General features: G+C 55.5%; 2 protein-coding genes across 2 annotated transcripts; one reads left to right on the plus strand and one right to left on the minus strand.

Annotated features, from left to right (window-relative positions):
• Positions 1–91: 91 nt before the first annotated feature.
• On the minus strand, positions 92–18,739 carry DUOX2 (dual oxidase 2). Its single transcript, XM_059372727.1, has 33 exons — positions 18,663–18,739; positions 18,329–18,418; positions 17,904–18,068; positions 17,094–17,281; positions 16,752–16,953; positions 16,440–16,606; positions 15,961–16,021; positions 15,714–15,810; positions 15,198–15,288; positions 14,818–14,920; positions 14,068–14,231; positions 13,285–13,460; positions 12,939–13,057; positions 12,440–12,577; positions 12,106–12,219; positions 11,710–11,912; positions 11,219–11,404; positions 10,582–10,807; positions 10,409–10,502; positions 8,390–8,571; positions 7,763–7,832; positions 7,274–7,357; positions 6,586–6,770; positions 6,211–6,441; positions 5,924–6,023; positions 5,162–5,211; positions 4,774–4,901; positions 4,370–4,523; positions 2,949–3,181; positions 2,549–2,707; positions 2,059–2,214; positions 1,823–1,951; positions 92–1,532 (listed from the first exon to the last, which is right to left on the minus strand). Exons 1-33 carry the CDS (start codon positions 18,730–18,732, stop codon positions 1,410–1,412), a joined length of 4,638 nt encoding a protein of 1,545 aa, XP_059228710.1. The 5' UTR covers positions 18,733–18,739; the 3' UTR covers positions 92–1,409.
• On the plus strand, positions 16,887–23,385 carry DUOXA2 (dual oxidase maturation factor 2). The gene is made up of 7 exons (XM_059372729.1): positions 16,887–16,972; positions 19,915–20,087; positions 21,196–21,253; positions 21,519–21,653; positions 21,918–22,131; positions 22,414–22,628; positions 22,989–23,385. The coding sequence occupies exons 2-7, from the start codon at positions 19,941–19,943 to the stop codon at positions 23,180–23,182; spliced, it is 963 nt and encodes a 320-aa protein (XP_059228712.1). The 5' UTR covers positions 16,887–16,972; positions 19,915–19,940; the 3' UTR covers positions 23,183–23,385.
• Positions 23,386–23,743: the final 358 nt, after the last annotated feature.

Consider the following 23,743-nt stretch of genomic DNA (forward strand, 5'->3'; position numbering starts at 1 on the left):
CTCATGTTGGTTGGAGACTCCATGATCCAGCAACTCCATTACTAGATATATACCCAAGAAGAATGAGTGCACTAGGTCCAACAAAGACAGGTACGAGAATGTTCATTGACGCTTTATTGAGAATTATAAAAAACTAGAAACAACCCAAATGTCCATCAGTGGAAGGAAGGATAAACATTTTGGTACATCTCTATAACAGAATACAACTCAGCAATGAAAATGAATATACTATTGATAACACACAATATGGATGAATCATAAAGACATTCTGCTTAGTGAAAGAAGCCAGTTTCCAAAGGATACATTCAGTATGACCAAAACTAATCTGGAGTGACAAGAATCACATCAGTGGTTGCTTCTACTGGTTGGGGGAGACTGACTGGAAAGGGTACAAGGAAGTTCCTGGGGTGATGGAAATGTCGTATGTCTTGACTTGAGTAGTATTACCACATGTACATGTACATGTAACTTTAAGATTTGTATCCTTTGCTGTATGAAAATTATACTTCAATTTATATTTAAAAAACTAAAGCCCAACTTTTTACGAAAGGGTCAGTTAGAGAAGGAAAAGCAAGGTCTCAAAGAGCCCAGTGTGGAAGTGACATCCCAGGCTGCCTCCTGTGAGGAGGAGTTGCCTGGGACTGAGGTGTTTCTGAGGACAGGAGACCTTTGGTGGTTGTACAGGGAGAGCCCTGGGCAAACCAGGACAGCTGGTTACCCCGCTCCTGTGGAAGTAGGGAACTGAAAGGGAGTTCTCAGCGTCTGGCAGACAGGCTAGACTACCTTGGTCTCAGAGCCCAGAGGTTGTTCCATAAGCTCAAAGAGGGGCCACAGAAAGATCACAGCCGCAGGCATTACTAGTTGACCATGGGAACATCAGGACTAGGGAGCCATATTTGTTCTTTGAGCTCTCTTTAGGGGCAAGAAGGGGTTGTGGGTGGAGCTGGAGGAACAAGGCCTCAGAAACTGAATAGAGGCAGTTTGACTATCCAGGTTCTAAGCATCATGGCTTCTGAGATAGGCTCTGAGGTGAGTCTCACTTAGCTCTCTCTTCACATCAGATATCCCCACCCCATCGTCCCTTAAATGCCTTGGTCAGGAAAATACCAAAGAAACACACTGATTTTGTGCAAGGAAAACAGAGACATGGGGACCTATCAGAGGCAAACCCTATTGTATCTCTTCACCTTTACAGATGTTACAAGGCAGGGGCTGTAACATCTGCTTTTGTTTGCCATAACCTGCTGTGACTTGAGCTGGAGGAATCTTTTCTAACTTCTCAGAGAGGGCCATGAGGGAGGGGCTCATCCAGCTTTCTAGCTGAGGCCTGAGGTGGATTCTGACAAAGAAGTTGCCGGTAGGGCTGGTCCACAGAGGGGAAACAGGAACCAGGAAGTTCTCAGAGGTTCTCAGAAGTTCTCATAGTGGTGCACGAAGTGGGCCTGGTCCTGCCTGTTGATGAGCTGACAGGCCTTCTCTACATTCTTGGTCATTCCTGGAGGGCCACAGCTGAACACTCCAATCTTTGGTACCTGTCAAGTGTGTTGAGGGGAATGGTTGCAGAGAGGAGAGGCCTGAGAGCTTAAGATGCTCACCCTGGGAAGAAGCCGCTTCTCAAGCTTGCTGGAATGACCAGCTAACTGACCCCTGGCCCGAAGCGGGAGGCTTGAGCTGGGGACAGCAGGGGTTTGGGCTTGAAGCCTTCCTCCAACTCTTGATCCTATCCTGGTCCTCCATTCAGATTACATCTGTAGGGTGTTTGAGGGCAGGATATCCTGGCAGGGGAGGGCCAGGGTCCCAGGACAGGTGAGGTGGGACTGACCTGCGGGTGGACCTCCTGCAGGGACTTAAAGAAGGGCTCGAATGGGGGGCGGCCGAAGTGGGTGATGGAGCGCAGGCCCGTGAACAGACTCCGGTTCAGCACCTTCTGGAAGTGTCGCTCACAGATGTACTGGGAGAGGGAGTAGAGGAGGAAGGGCGCCGCCAAACAGAGCCAGAGTTAACTCTTAGTCTAGATGGTGGCCCACCTAGCTGCCCCGACTGCCGGCCCTGCCCTACCAGCATGGTGGTCCTGAGGTCAAACTTCTCGGCCAGCTGGGTGATGTAGATGTGCACGGACACCAGGTCCTGGCAGTCATTCTCCTCCACCTCCCGGATGATGTCAGCCAGCCACTCAAACTGCCGCTGGGTTCGCGTCACCCAGATGAAGTAGATCTGGGGACACATGGCGGGAGCTCAGGACCTGGCTCCAGTCACGGTTCTTCTACTCCAGATGCCTTCACCCAAGAGGCCAGAAAGCCTCCGACCACCCACAGACACCAAACGTTGGCAGCCCCACAGGCTTTTAACCAACAAATCACACTAGAGGCCCTTCTGTCTATACCTCCTACCCTCCCTCAAATGTTGAGCACGTGGACAACAGCGTATGAATAACCCCAGCAGAATCGGTGTCTAGAAGCTGAGGGCTTCTCCTCTTATTGTTCTGCTATGACGTGGGGCCACAATCAGGCAGTCTGTCCCCTTCAAAGGATGGGAAAGAGACACTCACCTTTTTACAGAGCATTTGACTTCCCAAGGATGACTTGAAGACCAGGTCTTTGAGGATGGAGGCGAAGGGGGTGACCCCAATGCCCCCTCCCACCAGTACTGACACCTCAAACTTATGCCATTCCTGGTGGCCCTCTCCAAATGGCCCATCGAGATACAGCTGCAAGAAGAGTAGGCTGGAGTTAAGCTCCACCACCACAATAGTTCTGAAGCTAGAGGAGGGAGGCAAGGAAAGGCGGGTATGTTTATAGAGTGAGGCGAAAGGGGGTACCATGGCATTACCTGGAAAGACCGGTCTCTGGATTGGGGGAGGGGAGGGACGCTGGGGAGCCTGGGGCTGCAGGGCAAGGCCTGCTAAGGGGGTGTGGGGTGGGTAGCTCATCTGGCCTGGGTCTGGTCACCTTTGGGTATTTGGCGCAGCCATCTCCTGTTGGAGGTGAGTAGATCTCCCTGAGCCGAGTGGTCCAGGGTCCTGCCGCCCGGATGTGCAGGCTGAGCGTGTCCTCGTGGGGTGCAGAAGTCAGTGTGAAGGGGTGGTACTCAGTGGTCCCCAGAGCCAGACAGGCGATCCGCACCCACTGTCCCGACTTGTACTCAAAGCCTTGGGGCCGCTGGAACTGCAGGTGGGTCACTCCTGGGGGTCATGGGCAGGCAAGGGCAGGGATCAGAAGGCTTGCTCCTAGTACCTGAGGACAGGCAGATACCCTGTCTTCTCCACACACCTGAGGCATAGGGAGTGGGCATATATGGTCTGAACAAGTGGAGTTCCTGGGGGTGGGAGTTGGAGGATCCCCTTCTCTCTTTCCTGGGTAACCCAAGAGCTGAGTTTCTCTGCTCCTGGTTCCACCTCTCGCCTCCCCTCCACTCCTTATTCTGATGAAAGGCCCAGGCCGTGTATCACTGTCCTGAATATCGACCTACAGGTCAGGGGACCTCAGGGTCCCCAAGGACCATCTCAGTGTTTACCAAACCTCTACCATTTGAGAATTACCTTTGTGATGGGCCATTTCTGCACACCTCTGCACTATTGTTTCCCTAATACTTTTCTTAAAATTGACCTACTTTTTCAATTTGATTTACCTTGACAAACTTCAGCTCACTAAGACAGGGGGAAAAACCAGTACCATGTGTTCTGAATAGAAGGCAGCACATTTTATCAGATTTTAGCTGGATACTATTACCTGACTGTGGCTGAGCTTCAGGCCTGTTCTCTCTTTGTTAAAAAAGTTGATTAAAAAAAAAAAAAGTTGACTTTCGAGTACTGGAGAGTACAAAGGTTATACTAACACCATGCTGAGCTTTTGTCCTTGAGTAATCTTAATTGACATAAAGTTGAAATGAGGTTAATTTTCTTACTTGGTCCTGAAGATTAGATGGTCCCACAATACCTACAATCATCTGCCAGCCTCTACAGTGATGTGAATCCTCACCTTGGTCAACATAGACTCTTGAAATGTTGTTGAAATGCCAGTTGCTCATCTCTGATTGGGGGGGGGCGGTTATTTGTGGAGAAGGGAGGAGTATACATGGATCCCCAAGGTGCACTCGGGCCACACACAAGGGGTGTGGGCTCTGTGTTATCCTTAAACCTCTCTGTATGAACCTCCAGCTGCCTCTTCTCATGGTTACTTCTACTTGTTTGCAAGTCCTCCTGGGGGCAAGCATAGCCCTTTATGGGGCTCCGTTTACATCAGGAAAGGCACGGGTTCCCCAAGGGGCTCTAAGAAACCTCAATGGTGGTCTGGAGGCCTAGGGAGCTGTCTCCACATATCCCTAGAGTTGACTTCTACTTCTCCCCCCAGGGTCAGGCTGGGCTTGGTACCTGAAGGCAGCAGCTCTGCCTTCACCACGCCGATCTCCACCTTTTTCCTGCTCAGGCTCACCAGCTTGTCTCCCACATAGATCAGTGCCGGGACCAGGAAGTAGATATGGAAACGGGGCAGCTGGATCAGGCCAAAGCTGCCATGGATAATGATCTGGAGAAAAGGCCATTTAGTACAACTCAGGCCCAGCCAGGTGCCCCCACACCCCGCACTCCCCTTGCCCAGACACTTCCTGCCTGGGCCCTCGGCCTGGGTCAATGAAGCCAGTATAGACTTCACAGACTGGGGTCTCTGATCTCAGGGTCTCACTCTGAGATCTTCGGTCCAGTTCAGCCAGCTCCCTATCCCTCATGAGGGCTCATCCCTGCCCTATGGCCTGGCCCCGCCCAGAGGAAGCCCTCACCAGCACGTAGAGCAGGATATAGAGGTGATGGGTTAGCCAGAAGCCCCGGAAGCTGCGGCGTCGGAAGTGGTGGGAGGCAAAGACATACATGATGGCCAGGACCAGGAGCAGCAGCACCCCTGTCATACCTGAGAGCAGGGGAAGAGGGCCAGAGAATGCTCTCAGGACCTCTGCATGGGCTGAGAATACAACAGAGCATGCCCCCATTCTGCCCTCCTTTTCTGACCTCCCACGCCCCCCAGAACAGCTTAACTGCAGCTGGGGCCTGTCCTGGAGACGAGAAAGAAACCATGACCACTACAAACAAGGAGGTACTCATGGGAAGAGGAAGTCAAGCAGAGATCCTCAGCTAGAACCCCCAGACCCCACATACAGCCCCACTCTCTACCTGGGACCGTCTGGAAGAACCACCAGTAGAACTTTTGGGGAAGCTGGGACCTGTGGGACAAAGGCATATGGAGCTTCTGGCTGGGGCAGGACGGCCACCCCCCACCAACCGTCACCATGTAATGCTGCTCCCACCAGCACTGACCGCTGAGCTTCCTGGACCTCCACCACTCAGATGGCTAGGGGTCCATCCAAGGAACATGGCACCCAGCCTCCCACAGGTCTACCCTCTGCTCTTTCGGCCATTCTTCCTCCTGTGTTATCTTGAACTCTCCTACCACAGCTGACATTTGCTTCCTTGAGTGCTTGGTTCATATTCTGTAAGCTCCGTGGGGGCGAGGGTGGGGCTCTGCTCTGCTCATTGCTCTAATCCCTATGTTCAAACAATGTCAGGCACGTAGTAAAGACTCAGTAAGTATTTGCTGAATGAGTGTGTGAATTTGGCCTGCCTTTTCTCTGCACCTGAACGGGCCCATAAGATGTGCTCCATAGATGTTTGCCCAGTGAATGAAGGATAGGCTAAGAGGCCATGCTCTATGCCAGGCACACACGGGAAAGGGTCTCTGATTCATCTCCTGAACACCTTTCCCAGATAATTAAGGCCAGCTTCCTTCCATGGCAAGGAAGTCACTTTCAGCTTCCCCAGCAGGCTTCTCACCCTCATTCAAAGACAGAGCAGAGTGTCCATGGCCATCTCTTGCTTTTCCATTATGCCCTTTGGCCTGCCCAAATGTCCCAAGGGGGAACCCTCCCCAGAACTGACCCATCGTTCACAAATACGTTGGGAAACATGCAGGCCAGCAGGCTGAGGGGACTGACCGAGAAGATGAAGACATTGACCGCATGGCCAGCACTGTGCAAAACTGAGAGAGACCCCATTCAAGATGCCACCCAGGCCCGACCCTACCTCCCACCCTGAGGGATAGAGGATGCCCAGAGGGACAGATGGGGGGATGAGTAGTAGATCCAGTCTCCTCACTATTTCCCCCACAGGTAGACCCAGGGGGTTGCAGCAATAGGGGTGGGAGAGGGGGCCCAGGAGCCACGGACTGGCCAGGACAACAGCAGCCATGGCAATCCAGCGGTGGAAGTCCACGGCGGCGTCAAAGGGCACATAGCGGTGGAGGAAGGTCTCTCGCAGGAAGGTGATGAGGTTGCGGCACATGGTGAGCAGGATGTAAGAGAACATGAAGGAGATGCTGGCGGCTGTGCCCCGGGACAGGATGATGCCCACAAAGGTGGTCTCCGCAATGCCTGAGGGCGGCGAGGCAAAGGCGTAATCTGGGGAGGGGGCAAGGGGTGGATCAGCACGGCCCAGAGGTTGGGGGCCCGGGCCTGAGTTGGCACACCCGGGCTCCGGTGGAAAGAGCCCCCAGAAGACTCTCCATGTCTCCCTTCCCACTGCCCGCAGCCCAGAGCTCTTACAGTAAGCGCGCTCTGCAAACAGGCCCGCACAGATGGCTGAGAAGACCGTCACACACACGATGTGCCGCCGATAGTTTTCCACGAAGCGCTTGTACTGCCGAAGCTTCTGGGCCAGGAGGCCCCGCTGCATCTTCTCCTTCAGCGCCTCTGTGTATAGCCGGGGAGTGGACCCTGCCACCCTGCAGCTGTGGGAGGCACTGACCATGAGTCCCGGCGGCCCTAGCATCCCCTGAATGCTGCCCCATGAAGGAGACCTGGCAGGGTTAGGAGGGGCCAGAACAGATGAAGGAAACAGCACCTGGTGAGCAGACCCCAACTTGCACCTCTCATATTTATTTGCTCCATCTACGCCCACTCTTCTGTCTCCCCATTACTCCACCTCATCTCCCTCTGTCCGACTGTCCTTCCCTCTTGCTATTCCCTGCACAGGCCTTGCAGCTGTGCCCAAAGCAGGCAGGAGCCAAAAGACCCCCTATTGCCATCTCAGTCTTGCCTCTGCGTGCCAGGCCCTATGCCTGAAGATAAGGGTGCAGAGCTTGGAAGATGTCAAAGAATCACTGACTCTGTGTCCCACCAGTCAGGGAATGAGACACATGGCCTTGTGTGTCCAGGAGGAGTAGGCCAGGCCCAGAGACTCTGAGGCTTCTCCCCATGTTTCCTTGGGCTTGATGTTCTGGAAAATACTCACTTTTTGCCAAACCTCTTCTTCAGCCCAGGGCCTCCGAGCTCTGAGGCTTCTGAGGGAGGGAGTTCCCGTTTCTGGGAGCAGGAGCTGAGAAATGGAAAACGGGGCTTGTTCTCTCCTTGTCTGTGCCAGCCAGGAGAAGAACCACCAGATCAGAACTTCAGAAGATGGGGATGGATCCTGGTCCCCATGGGCTGCCCACAGAACCTGCCCATAAAACTGGTCAGAGAGAAGCCAGGCAGGAGAGGCAGGGCAGAATGAACGAATATGATCTGGTCTTCTGTTTTAGAAGATTCTATCCTGGAGTGGCAGGGAGAGAGCCAGGCTCCTGAGCCACATGAGATGTGGGAAGCAGTGGAATTTGGGCCAGGATCGATCGTGGACTAAGAGCTACTTTCAGAGGGCAAATATCTGGTCCCAGGGACTGACGCAGCCAGTCCTCCTTCCTTCACTTCTCTTCAGGGGACCTGCCGATACCCCATTCCTGCTCACCGTTCCCCAGGAGTCCGAGTGATGAATGAGACGCGACAGCTGATGTTTGGTTTAAAGATGTCACCAACACCTGAAGTGAAGAACAAGAGTCTGGACAGCTTCCCCACCAGGGCAGAAGCATAGGAGACTGCCCCCAACCCTGCCACCCCACTTCTCTAGGAAGGCTGCCACAGCACTTGCCAGTGACTTTGTCACATTCTCATCTCTTGTTCCAGCTTTGTTCCACTCACTGCCCATACTGAGCACCCATTGTGCACAGGGCAGTCACTGCTCGGCGAGGTAGTGACTTGGTACATTTGGGAAAGGGGACCACTGCAGGCAGATGCAACCCTGCATCTTTTGTATAAAGAAAATAATGCCTCTTCCTTTGACTAGGTGTATCCCAGGCAGTGCCCACGAGCTCAGTGAGTGGCATGTAGGCTGGATTTCAGCCCACCCCCTGACCTCTCAGTAGGCATCTTTGTCCAGTGCACAAATGGTACAGCTGTACGTGACACCCTTGATGACAAGTGTTTGGCTCTATACCAGGCACAAAAGACTTGGGGAGACATACAACCCAGGTCCTATCCACTCTCATGTTGAAGGAACACCCCTCCATGACTCCTACAACTTCTTACATACACACACCTCCACCTCTGACGCAGAGCTGCGTGCGGCGGAGCTCGCTGTCATGGTCCCGCAGCATGAAATGGAAGTCCTCCCACGTCAGCTCCTCCTTATCCTGGAAGCCAGACTCCCGGAACATGGACTCCACCACCTCTGTCAGCTGGGCCTTGGATAGGCAGTTGTTGGAGATCTCAATGAAGGACCTTGGAGGAAGAGGAGAGACAGAGTAGACTGTCATCCAGCAAGGTCAGGTTCAGGCAGGAGCAGGGTGGGGCGGGCCCCAGATTATCTCATGTGGTTACCAATGACCCAGGAAATGGCACTGAGAAGGTGTTCATCTAGCCTGCAGCTGACATGAAGCTGGGTGGGGCGGCCAAGGGTTTGAAATTGAAAGCGACCTTGACCAATTACGGAAGGCAGCCCTCAAATGAGGGGGCATTGAGAGCTGGGATAATTGTCCATTTAGTGTAGAGACATGTCCAGATGGGCCACGGGCTTCTCACGTGACAGGCTCTCTGCCCACTCTCTTGCGTTAATGCATCCCATGCCGCCTCTGGCCTTCCCCTTTCACAGTCCAGCGAGGGCACAGATGGCCCGGGTGTGGGGGGAGGAGATGTAGCTACAATGGTTGCCGCTTCCTTGTGCCAACACCCCAGGGCCCATGCAGGAGTGTCTCCACACCCCATCTGATAGCACCCAGACTGGCTGATGCGGTGGCCACACTCTTTTTATAGGCTGAGCTTTGGGACACAAACCAACCAACCGTGCACATTTGTGTGAGTCCAACAGAAGACGTCTGTGCACATGGCCCAGCAAACACATTTCAAAAAATGCATCATCCAAGCGAAACTGAGCAGGATTCATAACTGGGTAGGAGGAGATGGTGGTTGCTCAGCCCTAGGGGACAGGGACCCTCTCCTGGATTCCCTAGAGTCTCACCCAGGCCTGGGTCTGCGATGGCACCCCCAGTGAGGGATGGACTGCAATCGGCTTCACCCTTGCCTTTTAAAGATTGATTGATTGATTGACTAGAGAGAGAGTGCGCGCAGGGGTGGGGTCGGAGGGGCAGGGGGAGATGGAGGGAGAGAATCTCAAGCAGGCTCCAGGCTGAGCACGGACCCAATGCCAGGCTTGATCCCACAACCCTGAGATCACGACCACTTAACTGATTCAGCCACCCAGGCAGCTTCACCCCAGCCTTTTAGATGCCCATGCCCAATTGTGGAGATCTGGGGTGCAAGAGGGATGCAGCAGTTCAGGGAAATGCTGAAGGCAATGGAGAGGTAGAAAAGGTAAAAGACTCCGCACAATTTTATGCATTCTATTTATTAATTTGTTCACTTATTCCATGTGATCCAGGTAAGTTTGTATTTAATACCCGCCAATCACAGTGAAGAAGAGGTGGGTTCGGTGGGAAATAAAAGAGAAATCAGACCCTTGTCCTTACGGAGCTGAAGGGGGCTGTGTAACCGGAACAGTGTTTTTTAGAATAAGAAGTCCATGCACCCAAAACTGGTCTTTATCAGCACACCCTAACCAGAAATAGCTTACGCAAGAAGAAGAAAGAGGATTGGAATATAGAGGAACTTTCTATGTTTCTCCTCCTGTATGTCACGGTGATTAATACAGGAAGAATGACCAAGCTCATCTTGGTCGTTATTTCACAGGGCAAAGCACAGTGTTATGTACAGTGGACAAGAGTTTATAAAGGTCCAAAGGCATCCAAAAGGGGGCTGATAGACTTTTGTTATTGGTCATATTGGTTTGGCTGTTGTTGCTTCTTTATCTGTCTGTTTGTTTTTAACTAGGGAGGGAGAATTTTCTGGCTGGTACAGACAGCGCAGATAACAGACCCTCCTAGAGGCAGGGGCCTGGCCAGATAAACTTCTTATGAAGCTAGATGCTCTTCGAGTCTAGGAGGATGCAGCTAAGCCACCTTTCAGTACAGATGGTCACATACCCTCCTCACCCACCCTCTGATTTGACATTCCCTGTCTCAAATAGCAGGGAGTCTCAGAACTGGAAGGGCCCACACCATACCGCATCATGGTGAAGAACTCATCCTTGGAGAGGAAGCCATTTGCGTCAAGGTCATACATGGTGAACATCAGGCGGGACTTGTCCTCTGGAGAGCCTGGGAAGAGAAAGAGGGATGCAGGTCACCTCTGCGCTGAAAGACTGCAGGTTCCTAGAATGGCCCACCTTCCCCCTACCTTTCATGAAGACCACCAGGATGTCCAGAAACTCCCGGAAGGACAGGTAGCCATTGCCATCTTTGTCGGCCAGGGAGAACATGGACTCCACAAACATGTCCTGGGGCTTGAGGCCCAGGGACTCGGCAAACTCAGCTCTGCTCAGCTCGCAAGTCAGGGCCTCCCGTACTTTCTGGGATGAGTCCAGGGGCAGGGTCCCTGCATCTGCCTGGTCGATGTCCAGCACCTGCCCCCGGGCAGCAGCAGAGGGAGGGAGAGAGAAGGAGGTGAGGCCTGGGTTGGGTGCAGTTCAGTGACCCTTTCCATCTCCCCAAAGTCCAATTCAGAAAGGGTGAGCCCGGTGGCTCAGTCCTTAGATACACTTCTGACTTGGGCCTTGGCTCTCCTGTTGAGGGGGTGACTCCAATTTCTAGCAGCCAGCCCATTTTCTCCCTGGACCCAAAATCCAGGAGATTTACACAGTAAGGAATGGTGCTAGCTGGGTGTGGTGGGGTTGGCGGGTCAGGCAGGGAGTGAGTGGCAAAGCTACGATTCAGTCAAGGCTGACTGTCCCCAGCCCACAGACCAGAAGCTTAGTTCACCCCAGGTAAGATCCTGTCCAGCCATGTCCCGTCTCCAAAAGACAGAGCCATGGCACCTGGGCAAACAGGTGTCTGAAGAAGATCTCCAGGATGCGGCCCCGCTGCTGCTTGGTCACAGCCCTCCTGAACAACTCTTTCTCTCTCATCTCAGCCACATCAAGGCTTAGAGCCCACTGCGCACAGAAGTCCCGCAGGTGCTTCACGAAGGTACCCCGCTCCTCGTCAGAGTTAAACAGCAGCACCTGGGTGGGAGGAAGCCCGCTCAGTGCTCGGAGCTCCAACTCTGGCTCAGCCTCCCCTCAAAAGGACCTTGAGTTCAGGGAAGACGAGAAAAGTTGTCCCCTGCCCCCTCCCTCCATCCAGGCTGGAACCAGATGAGTGGCCCAAGGGGGTCAGAGGGAGGGTCACGTGGAGTGCCGGGTCTGCCTCTCCCCAGCACTGCCTTCACAGGGAAGCTCTGTAGCTGAGGAGAGGGTGAGCTGACAGGACTCGCTCTGAGAGGGGAGACTGGTGAGCATTCCAGGTAGGGGAAGCAGGACAGCCATACCAAGTCATACTCCTTGGGGATCTTGAGCAGTAGGGTGCGACGTCCGCGGTCGCCGGAAAGGATGAGGTTGACCTGCTGCGGGGACCGCAACTGGACCGTGCGAAGCACAGAGAGCCACCTGTCCAGGACCTGCAGGCGCCTGTCTGGGAGCAGCTGGATGGTGATGGGATAGCTCTTCTCCCTGGGGCCCGGCCACTCCATCGCTGGGGAAAGGACAGTTGGGCAGAGCGGTTCAGCAGAGGTAGATACCCAAGCCCTGACCTCAAGCAAATTCCACTCTATCAGTCTGAGCAGGCACGCCAAAGCCTGGCTTTCTCCCCATATCTGTAACCTGGTTTTTCTCCCTGGGCTCCCTATCTGGTCCCCAGCTCCTCCCTCCCCTCAGCCCCATCTTACCTGGCACACCATCTTTGGCTTTTTCTTTCTTCACACTCTCTTTGCCTTTCTTCTGTAGCCTCTTGCGCTCTCGGCTCCGGAAATGGGCCACCACACCAGAGATAAGCAGACTCACTGGAAGAGATCAGAAAGAGCCTGTGGAGAGGGGAGCCCCTTGCCTGCAGCTTCACTGAGGGTTCTGCTGCTGCCCCTCCCTCACAGGGTCCTCTGAGCCGGGCTTTGACAGTGGCAAGGAGCTCATGCCACAGACCAGCAGGTTATGAGGGGCAGGGACAGTCGGCAGGTGCAGGGGTGGCCAGGGGAAGAAAAGTGGGTGAGCATGTGGAGAGCTCACCTAGCGGAAGACAGCAGAGAGCCACAATGGTAATGCCAAACCCAGGACCACTGCCCTCGAAGTAGTCCAGTATGGTCAGGGGCACACAATGGGGCAGGCCTTGGGTTGTGAGTTGCCGAGGCTGAGGGCAGGGGGCACCTGAGGGAAAGGACACAGAAGACCTCAAAGTCAGCATCTCACTCAGGGCCAGGGACGACTCCTCTTTCTCCTGTAAAGAACTAGGTACAATTCCCCTTCCAGGCCCACCTCTCTAGGGCTTGTTCTCCTCAAAAAGTTCCCTTCCATATCCTATTCTCAGCACCCACCGCAGCCTGACCACAGAGTGCAGCCTGCAAACTAGTCCAGTCCTACTAGGGGAGGCAGGCTAATGCAGGCTTCCCAGCACCACAACAAACAGGCTGCCTGGCACCTGCTTCCCTGGACAGGACCAAGTGCTCCTGTCCCCCATCCTTGGTCCTCTCGCTGGTTGCCATTCACTATGTTCTCCCAGGCCACCCACCGTCCTGCCAGATAAAGACGTTGGGCTGCAGGGCACTGGGGTCCACGTTGGTAACAGCCACCAGCACATCCCAAAGGGTGGTGTTTCTGATTTCTGCGATTTCTTCTTTGGAGAACAGCCTAAGTTGGAGAGAGTCAGGAATTGCTGGAATGGGAAGGGGCTGCCAGCCTCCAGCAATCTGGGACCCAGGGCCTTAGATGAGGGAAGAGACCCAGAAGGGCTGAGGAGGAGGAGGAGGAAGGCCAGCTGGGAATCAAGGGCCCACATTAGCCACTGACATTACACGCAGGCAGCCTGGGGCCCAGGCCAAGGTGAAGTCTGAGGAAGGGACCCAGGCAGGCCTTACCCATTCCCGGTGTTCTCAAACCAGTAACGGTCGCCATCCCGCAGCCGCACAAACTGGTCAAGGACAATGGTGCTGAAGAGGGGCCCGGGGTTCCCATGGCTCTCTAGGAGCCCCCCAGGGAGCAGCTCCAGCCGGGACAGGTCCTGGTTGTACAGGGCAGCTGTGGCCTCCAGCACCTGGGCACCATGGGAGGTGAGGAGTGTGTGTGTGTGCCCATTTGTGTGTGTGTTTGTGCACGCCCATGTGCATGTTAGGGAGAGCACTCGCTGATGCTCCCTCCTTCAAACACAGGACTCCGTCAGCTGCCTATCTTGTTGCTCAGGCCCGAGGGGGTCTCCTCTTCCTAGGCAGTCCCCCTCAGGAGTGGCAAGTCCGATGGGAGGACCAGTGTGTCCCTGCCCAGGCTAAGACCACCATTAAGTGCCTGAGGACCATATTCTCTGACCACCAGTGCCCAGACTATCTGGTCCCAGAGATAAGCAGCTTCAAGGTCACCTAATTCATTCCTGCAGGAGGGAGCCTGCAGAAATAGGACACTGGCACCCAACCCAGGCCACCCTGCAGGAGTGGTACAGTGTAGTGGTGAGGAATGTACTCTGGAGTTGGCTGGCTGAATTTAAATCCTGTCTCTAGGACTGACTTAGCGACTATGTCATTGGTAAGATAAGGATGATGAAAGTATCTATCCTATAGCATTTTTTATATAGATTAAATGAGTTACATGTATACAGGTCTTAAATTAAGAAAGTTTTAGCTCCTATTGCCATCATTACTATTTCTCACCTGGGGGTCTACACTGGGGTTGATGTGACTCCAGTTCTGTGGGGTATCCAACCCCAAAGCCATCAGGGCTTGGGTATAGCTGGGCAGTCCCATATCTCGGCCACGTTGGATACTGCTGGCCACGTAGTCTGTGCGGGAGAACTTGCCAGGACCAGGCCAGTAGTCTGAGAAGGAGAGACACAAGGCTATAGGGCTGAATCATCCTGACCCTTCTTCGCCCAGCAACCTTACATTAGGCTGTTGGCACTACCTGTCCCTGGCACACTCCCCATATGTGACCTGTGCCAATATCAGCCTTGCCTCTATGTGGGGCTCTCCCTAACATACACATGGGCGTGCACAATGTTATCATGTGTGATCAAGGGCAATTTTTCTGGCAAGAATCTTCCCCTGGGACTCAAGACTGTTCTAATCACCAAGCAGTATATTCTCTGTTCTTTACCTCCTCAACCTCAAGACAGGACTGGATGAAAATCTTTAGAGACCTAAGCACCAAGGAGATTGTGCTGTCACCCCTCCCCCCAACATATTCAGACACAGGTTAATTTAGAATGAAAAACCACACTAAACTCAAATTAAGCAAAAAAAGAAAAAAAAAAGTTAAAAACTTTTTCTTTTAATGGCTATTTGCAGCATGTATATTTGTGCTTCTGCATTGTAGGTACCCTAGGGTCTGACTGTTGGTTCACTCAGAAGGTTCCCCAGGCTCCCGAGCCTCTGGCTCTTATCCCCTCTGGCTCCCAAGCTCACCCCTCAGATCTTCAACCACTATCCTGTCCTCCAGCTCTGAAATCTGGGAGGCCATTCCCAGTAGCAGCTGATCCACGGCTTGGGCACTGTTCAGGCTGGCATTCTGGAAAAAAAAATAATAATAACACATTCAGGATAGGCTCTTGGGCCTCTTCCCACAGCCTAGTCCCTGTCATCCTAAACCATGCAGCACCTCAGGACTGAGAGCCTTTGGCCCATCCTGACTCTTGAGCTGCTGTCTCTAGATAATTTTCTGATCATTCCTTCATCTCCTACTATCTGGAGTGCCAACACCCAAGATCTGGAATGGTTGCTTTTCCCAGCCTGTGTGCCAAAACAGACATTGACCCATCTTCCCCTGACCCAGACCCCAGGCTGACCTCCCGACGCCAGTAGCTGTTGCAGACCCTGAGAGCTGGGGAGTGGCCAAAACCCTCATTCAGGACCATCTGGAAATGACAGCTGGCATTTCTGAAATGGGGAATCAAAGATGGGATGAGAACTCAGGGGGAAAGCTGAGATGAGGTTGAATGGGGTGAGGGACTCCTAGGGGTTTGGCCAAGACTGAGGATGCAACTTCTTTGAACACAGCAGGGATGTGGCAATATGTGTGGACTGAAGGTATGGGTTGCTCTTTGTCCACCTAGAGTGGGAAGGGAAGGAGGGACCAGAGTAACAAGCTGCTGGACAAATCCTATTGTCAGCAACTAAAGCCCAGCCATTAGGAGGGGTTGTTAAGGTTGAAACTCCTACCCCTGCGTCTTATTTAGGGTTTCAAATCTGCTTCTCTTCCCCTTCAAACTGTGGAGGTGTATAAAAGTCTCCAGGTCCCTAAGGTCCTTGACCCTTTACCTCTGCCAGTGTGCTCCCTTTACCTCTGCCAGCCTCTCCCTCACCTCATGTACACGCCAGGAGGCACCATGGTGGAGAAGAACTGCTCAGATGCTGCCAGGAACTCTGGGGAAATGCTGGGATCCAAGAAGGAACGATACCCTGCCCAATAGGGGTAAGAAGATAAATAGACTCCTTATCACATCTTGCCATCACATGCAGCCACCTGTTTTCTTTCCCCTGTATATCCTGACCAGTGTCCCTCACTGTCCCCCCACGGCAGCCCAGGTGTCTCCCCCCCAACTCCTTTACCTGTATATCGTGGGGGTGTTTTCTGCAGGAAGCTGGGCAGCCACTCATACAGAGCTATGTTCTGAGGGTCAAGACAGGGCAAAAGGGAGGCAAGTGCTGGAGCAGCCATGCTGAGAGCGGTCTGAGCCCAAGGAAGGCTTAGGTGGGAGGTGAGGGCCAGGCAGGGGCAGTCAGGAGGGAGGCAACTCCAACAGGACAGGGGCAGAGGCCTGTCCCCCACTGGGAACATGGGATGGCAGTGGCCTAATAACTAATAACCACAGCCAAGTCTCGTGTATAATGGCCCTTGGCCTGCTGCTCATCTTCGGGGTCCATTCCTAGACGTTAGCTCCAGTTCTGGGGGCTGTTTGTGTGAGGATGGAGGGCTCTGCGGGGCAGCGGAGTCTCCGGCGGCGCAGCAGCGGGCAGTGTGTGTGTGGGGGGGGGGGGGGGGGCGGGTTACCGAGCGGGGGGAGGCGGGGACGGGGCGTGTGACTGACCTGGTAGGTGGCGATGACCCTCTTGCGCGCGTGCTGGAACAGCTCCTCGTCCCCCCACTGCGGGTGTTCGCGGGCCAGCCGCTGCGCGCACAGGTTGTGGTAGCGGAACCACAGCAGGCCCAGCGCCTGCAGGAAGGGGTCGCGGTTCCCTCGCTCCGCCCCGAAGGCTGCACGCGACGCGGGGCCGCAGGGCGCGGGGGACGCAGGGGAGGACGTGAGCGGCGGACTGACCGCCAGTGTGGCCGCCCGCAGCCCGCAGCCCGCCCCGGCCGCCCCGCGCCCCGGCCGCCGCAGCCCGCCCCGCAGCCTCACCGTACAGCCCCCGGGGCCCGCGCTGTCCGGTGGCCGGGTCGGGCGCAGTCCACATGAGCAGGGGGCTTTGCGCGTCCCGGGGGAAGGCGGGGTCGGGCCCCGACGCCAGCTGCCCCCCGGAGAAGCTCCGCAGCGCGTCGCTCCAGGAGTGCGAGGAGCCATAGATGGCGCTGCCGTCCAGCCAGCCCGTCACCTCGTTGCTCTGCAGGGGCACGAAGACGGTGAGCCGCCAGGGTGAGCCGGGGGTGGGGGAGCGGAAGCGGGTGTGGGTGGGCGAGGGGGTGGGAGCCCCGCCCCGCCCTGTCGGGCCGCGACCTCGGGACCCCGGCCGCCTAGTCTCACCAGGTCGCGGGGATTACTGGGGCTCCGTCCGGTCTCGGGGTCCCAGCGGCTCCTCTGGAAGGGGAGGACCACGTCCCCGCGCCGGTCGGGGTCGAACACCGGGTCGCCGGGCGGGATGTGGATGTTGAGGAACTCGGCTGGGCAGCCGGGGGTCTCCACGCTCACCAGGTCCGAGAGCACGTGGTAGCCTGCGGCCATGGCATACGGATGAGAATCGCCACTCACCATGGGCTCGGAGTTTCTCTAGGTTTCTCAAGACTCAAAAGACATGTTGAAGTGCAAACTCGGCCACCAGCTCTTTTTTTCTAATTTTCAAAGTAGGGATATAGGACCCTCTCAAGCCACCTCATAACGTTGTTGTAAGAATCAAAATAATATAATTAATATAAGGGTTCCCCCAAATCAATTCCCGTCTTCCAACAGATCTTGCCTCCTCCTTTCACTTCGGAGGAAAGAGGATATAATCGTACGGGTAGGAGAGCGGTGGCAGGGGACTCAACTCCTAGAGCTATAAAGGAGGTCCAATGACACTCCTAGGTTTGGAGTAAGGGGTAAGAGAAAGATTAGGGAAGCAAGTATCCGTGACTCGACACTTCCAAATCCCTCGAGATAAAGAAGGGCTAGAAGTGTTCGACACTCCCAAATCCCTCGAGATAAAGAAGGGCTGGAAGAGTTGCTTAAGGCGGAGGAGGTGCCTGGGAGTCTGTAGTCCGTCCCCCGGGCTTTTGCGGACGGGCCGCAGGACCCCTCTCCCCAGGCGCTGAGCTAAGTGACTGCTCACCCCCCGGCGTCTTCCCACTTTGCTCTCACCAAAGAAAACCCCCAGCACCGTGCGGTTGCGGCGGGATGGCTGCCCGGCTGCGCCGCGCATGGCGGCGTCGCTGAGTCGGCGCGGGTTGGGCAGCAGCGGCTCCCCCAGAGCCTGGTAAACGCCGTCCTTGTAATTGGCTGGCAGGAGGCGCTGGAGTCGGGAGCCTGTGGGAAGCAGGGAGCTGGGCTATCAGAGCACCCCCGCCCCCTACAAGCGCACAGACTTCTCCCTACGCCTACCTCAAATCCCCATCCTCACCCTCAAGACCCTCTTCGCCGGGGTCTCCTGGCCCCGGGAGTGCGTAGTTCGCTACGCAGACAGCCGCGGGGGCGGGGAGATGGGGGGAGTTGCGCCGCGCGTAGTCTCCGCTTCTCTGCGCGTCACTAGTCATCCCCCTAACTCCTACCCATATCACAGGACGCACCGGCAGCACCACGCTCGTGATGCCTCAGGTTGTTGAACCAGCCGTCATAGCGCTGCACTTCCCAGGACAGTGGGAATGAGTCCTGGCCGCCTGCGGGTCAGAGAGCGGTCCCGTCAGCGCTTCCCTCCCTACGACAGCTCCCGCTCACGGAGCGCCCCCAATTCTACCCAAGAGCCAACACCTGAGCCTCGATGAGGCTGCGCTGGGAAATTTCCCATCCCGCGGAGCCGCGCTGCGATTTGACCGATCTTGTAGCCTGCCTCCATCTGTTTCTTCCCCCCACCCTCAGGAGGTACAGGGTGACATCCCGAAGCTAGGGGCACCGGACACTTACCCGCTGGATCCAGGGATGCAGTCAGCAGAGCTCCCAGGAGCATTACTGCCTCTGGCCTTGGGCAGAGCATGCTGACCTTGCCGCCTGGGAGGTGGGAGGTGAAAAGTGAGGGACAAGGAGCAGGTATCCCCCGTGCCTACAGCCCACATAGGGGAGGAGGTGCCTGCTGCTTTCGTTTCTGGAGCAAAGCTTATAGAAGCATCACCAAGAACCCGCATCCACATGCCACTCTTTTCAGTACACCTGGTAGGCACTGACACTGGTACCTGCTTTCCACCTGCTGGAAGAACTAACACTGGTTAAAGGATGCCCCTCACCCCTGCCCCAGGGCTACCAGTCCTCTGGGGTTTGTCAGTTCCAAGCAGAAATTTACATCCAGCCTGGCTGCCTTCCCCTATTCCCCAACTCCCAACCTCCAACCTCCATCCCCAAGCCCTCAGTAACTGCTTCTCCTAGAGGAGGCAGGGAAGGGAAAGCGGTTAGTGAGCTGGGAACCGGGACCTGCAGCTCCTCCTACTCCACGGTGAATGCCTGTGCATGCATAGGAGGGTTGGAAAGATCAGGCCCCAAACTCCCTCCAACCTCTGGTTTACAGCTTCTGGCTGAGATCAGAAGTCTTTCTTCTTGGAATCTTTGCTTCTCTGCCCTCCTCCCAGGCTTCATCCTCCCAACACAGCAATACCTCTACCCCCCACACCTCCCAGCTCTGAAGATCCTTCCGCCCAACCCCAGCAACACCCTTACCCTCTTCTGCAGATCCTTTAAGGCCAGCCGCCCTGGTGTCTACTCAGGTAGACCAGCGCCAAATGACCACATCTGGACGGGAGGCTCGCCCTCTTACTGTGAAGGCTGGGCTCCCTCATTTGCATAGTAGCCTCCGCCTCTTATTTGCAAGATCTCTTCCGAGCTGCACCCAGCTGCCAAGCCCTGCCATCCGCCCAGCAAGCTGCCCAGGGTGCTATAAAAGGGCTCCAGGTCTTGTACCACTTTCAAACATAGAGCAAACCACAGAGCCTCGAAAGTAACTGGCTTTAGCCAGTGAGAAATAATTCCTCTCTCCCGCCTACCCAACCCTGCCTGGGCCAACCCAGAGCACTTGAAGGCAGCCAGCCAGCCGCTGTGCTTCCTTAGGGGCAAGTTGAGGAGCTCAGACTTGACCAGCCCCTTAAGTCCTGTCCACGAACGCAGGGAACAGGGTAAAGAGAAGTGCGGCCCCAGGCTTGGTGCCAGGTTTGCACTTTTCCCCCTCCAGCGGACCCAGCTTGGCCCAGTTGCAGCATGACTCTGTGGAATGGCCAGCTGCCTTTCTACCCCCAGCCCTGGCATGCACCCGGCTTCAGCGTGCCATTGCTCATCGTCATTCTGGTGTTCTTGGCCTTGGCCGCCAGCTTCCTGCTCATCTTGCCTGGGATTCGTGGTCACTCGGTAAGTGGGCGCTAGATGCTAGGGCGTGAGGGTCATGGGCAGCTTGACTGTGAAAGACCTAGGCCAGGTGCTGCTGTAACAAGGGCCTCCGTGACTAGTCAGATGAAACGTTGAACCAGCGGAGCATAGGTGGAGCAGACCCAGAAGTCTGGTACAGCAGGGACCCCTCCCTGCCCAAGGACTGGGAGAGGTGGAGGCCCTGTGTAAGACATTCTAGACTGACCTTACCTGGATCATCCTAGAGGCTGCTGCGGAGAGTGGGTGCCCAGCCCAGTAATCCAGGAGCTAATGCTAGTCTTCACATGTTGCCGGAGTTTCCCTCCTCTCCTCAGACTGTGGCTGCACTCTAATCTCAGCCTTTAGGTGCTGACCTGTCGACCAAGAGGAGAGAAACCAGCAGCTGAGACTGATGTGCTGGGTTGAGATGCATGGGTATGCATGCTCCCATCCTAAGGACTGAGGGACTTCTTCAAAGGATTCGAAACTGTAGCAGACTGAGTACTTATCCTTTGGCAATTCCCCCAGACCTCTCCCTGCTCCCAGAACCTAAGTTGTTTTTCCAGTCTAGGAGTACGTGGCCTCCCTGAATTTTTATCTGTGTCAGTTTCCTTGGGAAACTGGTGCACCTAGGAATATCCGAGAGGCTGCATTCCTACCTCCTCTACTTGGCAACAGGACCCTGGGGCTGCCCTCTCCTGGGGGAGGTGACCCCAGCCTGCCTGGCACTTCTGGACTCACTGAGCCTCATCATAGTAGTGACTCCAGTAGCCGGCAAGACCAGGACCAGGAGCCAGGTAGCTGGGAGAGTGAAGGTGATGTGATAACACCAGGCAGGGAGCCAGGTTGCAGGGTGGACTGGGAAATGGGGCTAGAGAGGCAGAAGTGCAGGGCTAGAAAACATCAGAAATGCCAGTGGCTCCAGAGGGACTTGCACAAAAAGCAAGACTGAATTTAGCTTTAAAACGTCAGGAATATAAGTGGGAAAAGAGTATGGGGCAAAAAGGGACAGTTGCAGGGTCACTAAATCTCTAGGTGGTATGGGGTCAAGGGAGGTCTTGGGGACTCTGGTGTCAGTTACCGGGCCTGACCCAGGTGCCTGTTCCTCCAGCGCTGGTTCTGGCTGGTGAGAGTTCTTCTCAGTCTGTTCATAGGCGCGGAAATTGTGGGTGAGTGTGTGGTGCCACAGATGGGGAGAGGACCTGGGGTGAGGATGGAGGTGGATGGAGGGCACCTGGGGAAAATGGAGATTTGGGGTTTGTTTGCTGCACCCTCTTTCCGTTCTTCAGCTCATTCTAGTGCCCACTCTTCTACCCTTACCATGGGTAGAATGGACTCTGCACAGTGTCCTACCTGCCATCACCACTCCCCTCATCTCATCTCCCCAGTCCTCTCCATAACCCTCCCCTCCGACACTGGTGTCTCTCCCCACAGCCGTGCACTTTAGCGCACAATGGTCAGTGGGTGGGATGAACACCAACACATCCTACAAGGCCTTCAGTGCAGCACGAGTCAGCGCTCACATTGGTCTCCACGTTGGCCTGGAGGGAATTAATATTACGCTCACAGGTGAGGGGGCTGGGTCAAAGTGAACTTCTGGATTGGCAGACCCCATGGCTGGGGGAATGTGGTAGGGGCAGCTGGAGGAAATCTCAGACTCCACAGGCTGGAATAGTTTTTAGCCCTCGCGGATCCGAGTCCCCCCCCCTCCCCCAACAGCTGCCAAACCCATTTCTCTCACACCTCCCCTTTCCGACACATAGTAGCTTAGTTGCGGTGTCCCGGGTTGTGCGCAGCTCCATGACCCCGGTCGCCCTCGAACTCCCGTCGCAGGGACCCCAGTGCAGCAGCTGAATGAGACCATAGACTACAACGAGCACTTCAATTGGCGTCTGGGTGAGAACTATGCCGAGCAGTACTCGGAGGCCCTGGAGAAGGGGCTGCCCGATCCTGTTCTCTACTTGGCGGAGAAGTTCACGCCGAGCAGTCCCTGCGGACTCTACCGCCAGTATCGCCTGGCGGGACACTACGGCTCCGCCACGCTGTGGTGAGCGCTGGAGGGGAAGGCACGTGGGAGGGAGGGAGTGTCGGGGCGGCGCCGGAGGATGTGAGGTCTAGCTACAGCCCCACCGCTCCGGCCTCTCGGGTCGGAAAGTCTTGAGGTCCGCACAGACCGTCGAAACCCAGAGAGACCCAGCAAAGGCTGGGAGTCGGTTACTCCCCGGGAGGGTTCCCTTGCGCCTTCGCCATCCCAGCCCCGCCTTTCGTACTGTGGTAGGGACACAGAGCAAGCGGGGCAAGCTCACTGTGCGGCGGGTCCCCTCCGCAGGGTGGCGTTCTGCTTCTGGCTCCTCTCCAACGTGCTGCTCTCCATGCCCGTCCCGCTTTACGGCGGCCTCGCTCTCCTGACCACCGGCGCCTTCACGCTCTTCTCCATCTTCGCCTTCGCCACCATCTCCAGCGTGCCTCTCTGCCCGCTCCGCCTTGGCTCCTCCATGCTCACCACTCACTATGGGGCCGCCTTTTGGGTCACCCTGGCCACCGGTGAGGACCAAGGGGATCGATTCCGGGAGGCTGGGGGTGGGGGCGGGATTTATACCGATGTGTTCGTCTCCCGTTTACAGAATGAGTTCACATATATTATCTAATTTGCTTCTCTTAATAGTTCCTAGAAACGGGCAATTATGCCCATTTTACAGATGAGGCAGGGGGCTCTGAAGGGTTGGGGGGCTCGCCCCAGTTAGCGCATGAACTCATGTATCACGTAATCCGTATTAGAGATCTTTCTGCCGTGTGGGTGGGGGGAGGAAATGCAAGGGGTAGCCCCCAAGGGTTGTAGGGGGCGGGCCAGACTCTGGCCTGGAGCCCTGACTACCCTGTTTCTTTCTGTCCGCGCCGCCGCAGGTGTCCTGTGCCTCCTCCTCGGAGGGGCGGTGGTGAGTCTCCACTACTCACGACCCCGTGCTCTTCGCACCTTCTTGGACCTAAGTGTCAAGGACTACGGTAGCCAGGCGAAAGGGAACTTGCATCTCATCCTGAGCAACCCACTGCCTAAACAGTTCGGAGCCCTGGACTTAACGACCAGCACTAACCTTTGAGGAGTACTCAACCTCGGACTCCTACCCGGCCTCTGCTCCCTGCAGGCCGGATAGCAATACCTGCTGGGCTCCGGCCGGGAGAGCTCCGGAGGGTCACTGCGCCGCAGGCGCCGGGAAAAGCAGGCGGCCTCAGACGTGCCGCATGCCTGCGCCCGGGGAAAGGTTTCCCAGGGTGAGATGTAAATAAATTTTTTCCTTTTTTAAAAAAATACTTGTTTCTGTTACATTCCATGGCTTTTCTAGGCTTGGGGGATATGAGTCCTCGGCCGATTTCCCCGGGTTGGAAACAGCCTGCTCCATTTTCTCTGCCTTGCCACAAGGCTCTGTGAGAGGGGCGCCCTCTAGTGAGCCCAAAGGGGAACCCGCCTGAGCCAGCGTCTTCCTGAGCTGGCCCAAGGTGGATGGCAAGTAGCAGTGACCAGAGAGGTCGCCTTCCGATTTAATCCCCCTCTGCTGGCTCAGCTGAGTGGACTAGGAGGGAATGGCATTTTTGAGGTCATTTGCTAACCAGTTTATTGACTAAGAGGTAGTGTCCAAGGGCCAAGGTAGATGTCAGCAAGG

This window comes from Mustela nigripes, chromosome 13 (genome assembly GCF_022355385.1).
Source record: "Mustela nigripes isolate SB6536 chromosome 13, MUSNIG.SB6536, whole genome shotgun sequence".
In the NCBI taxonomy this organism is placed as follows: Eukaryota; Metazoa; Chordata; class Mammalia; order Carnivora; family Mustelidae; genus Mustela; species Mustela nigripes.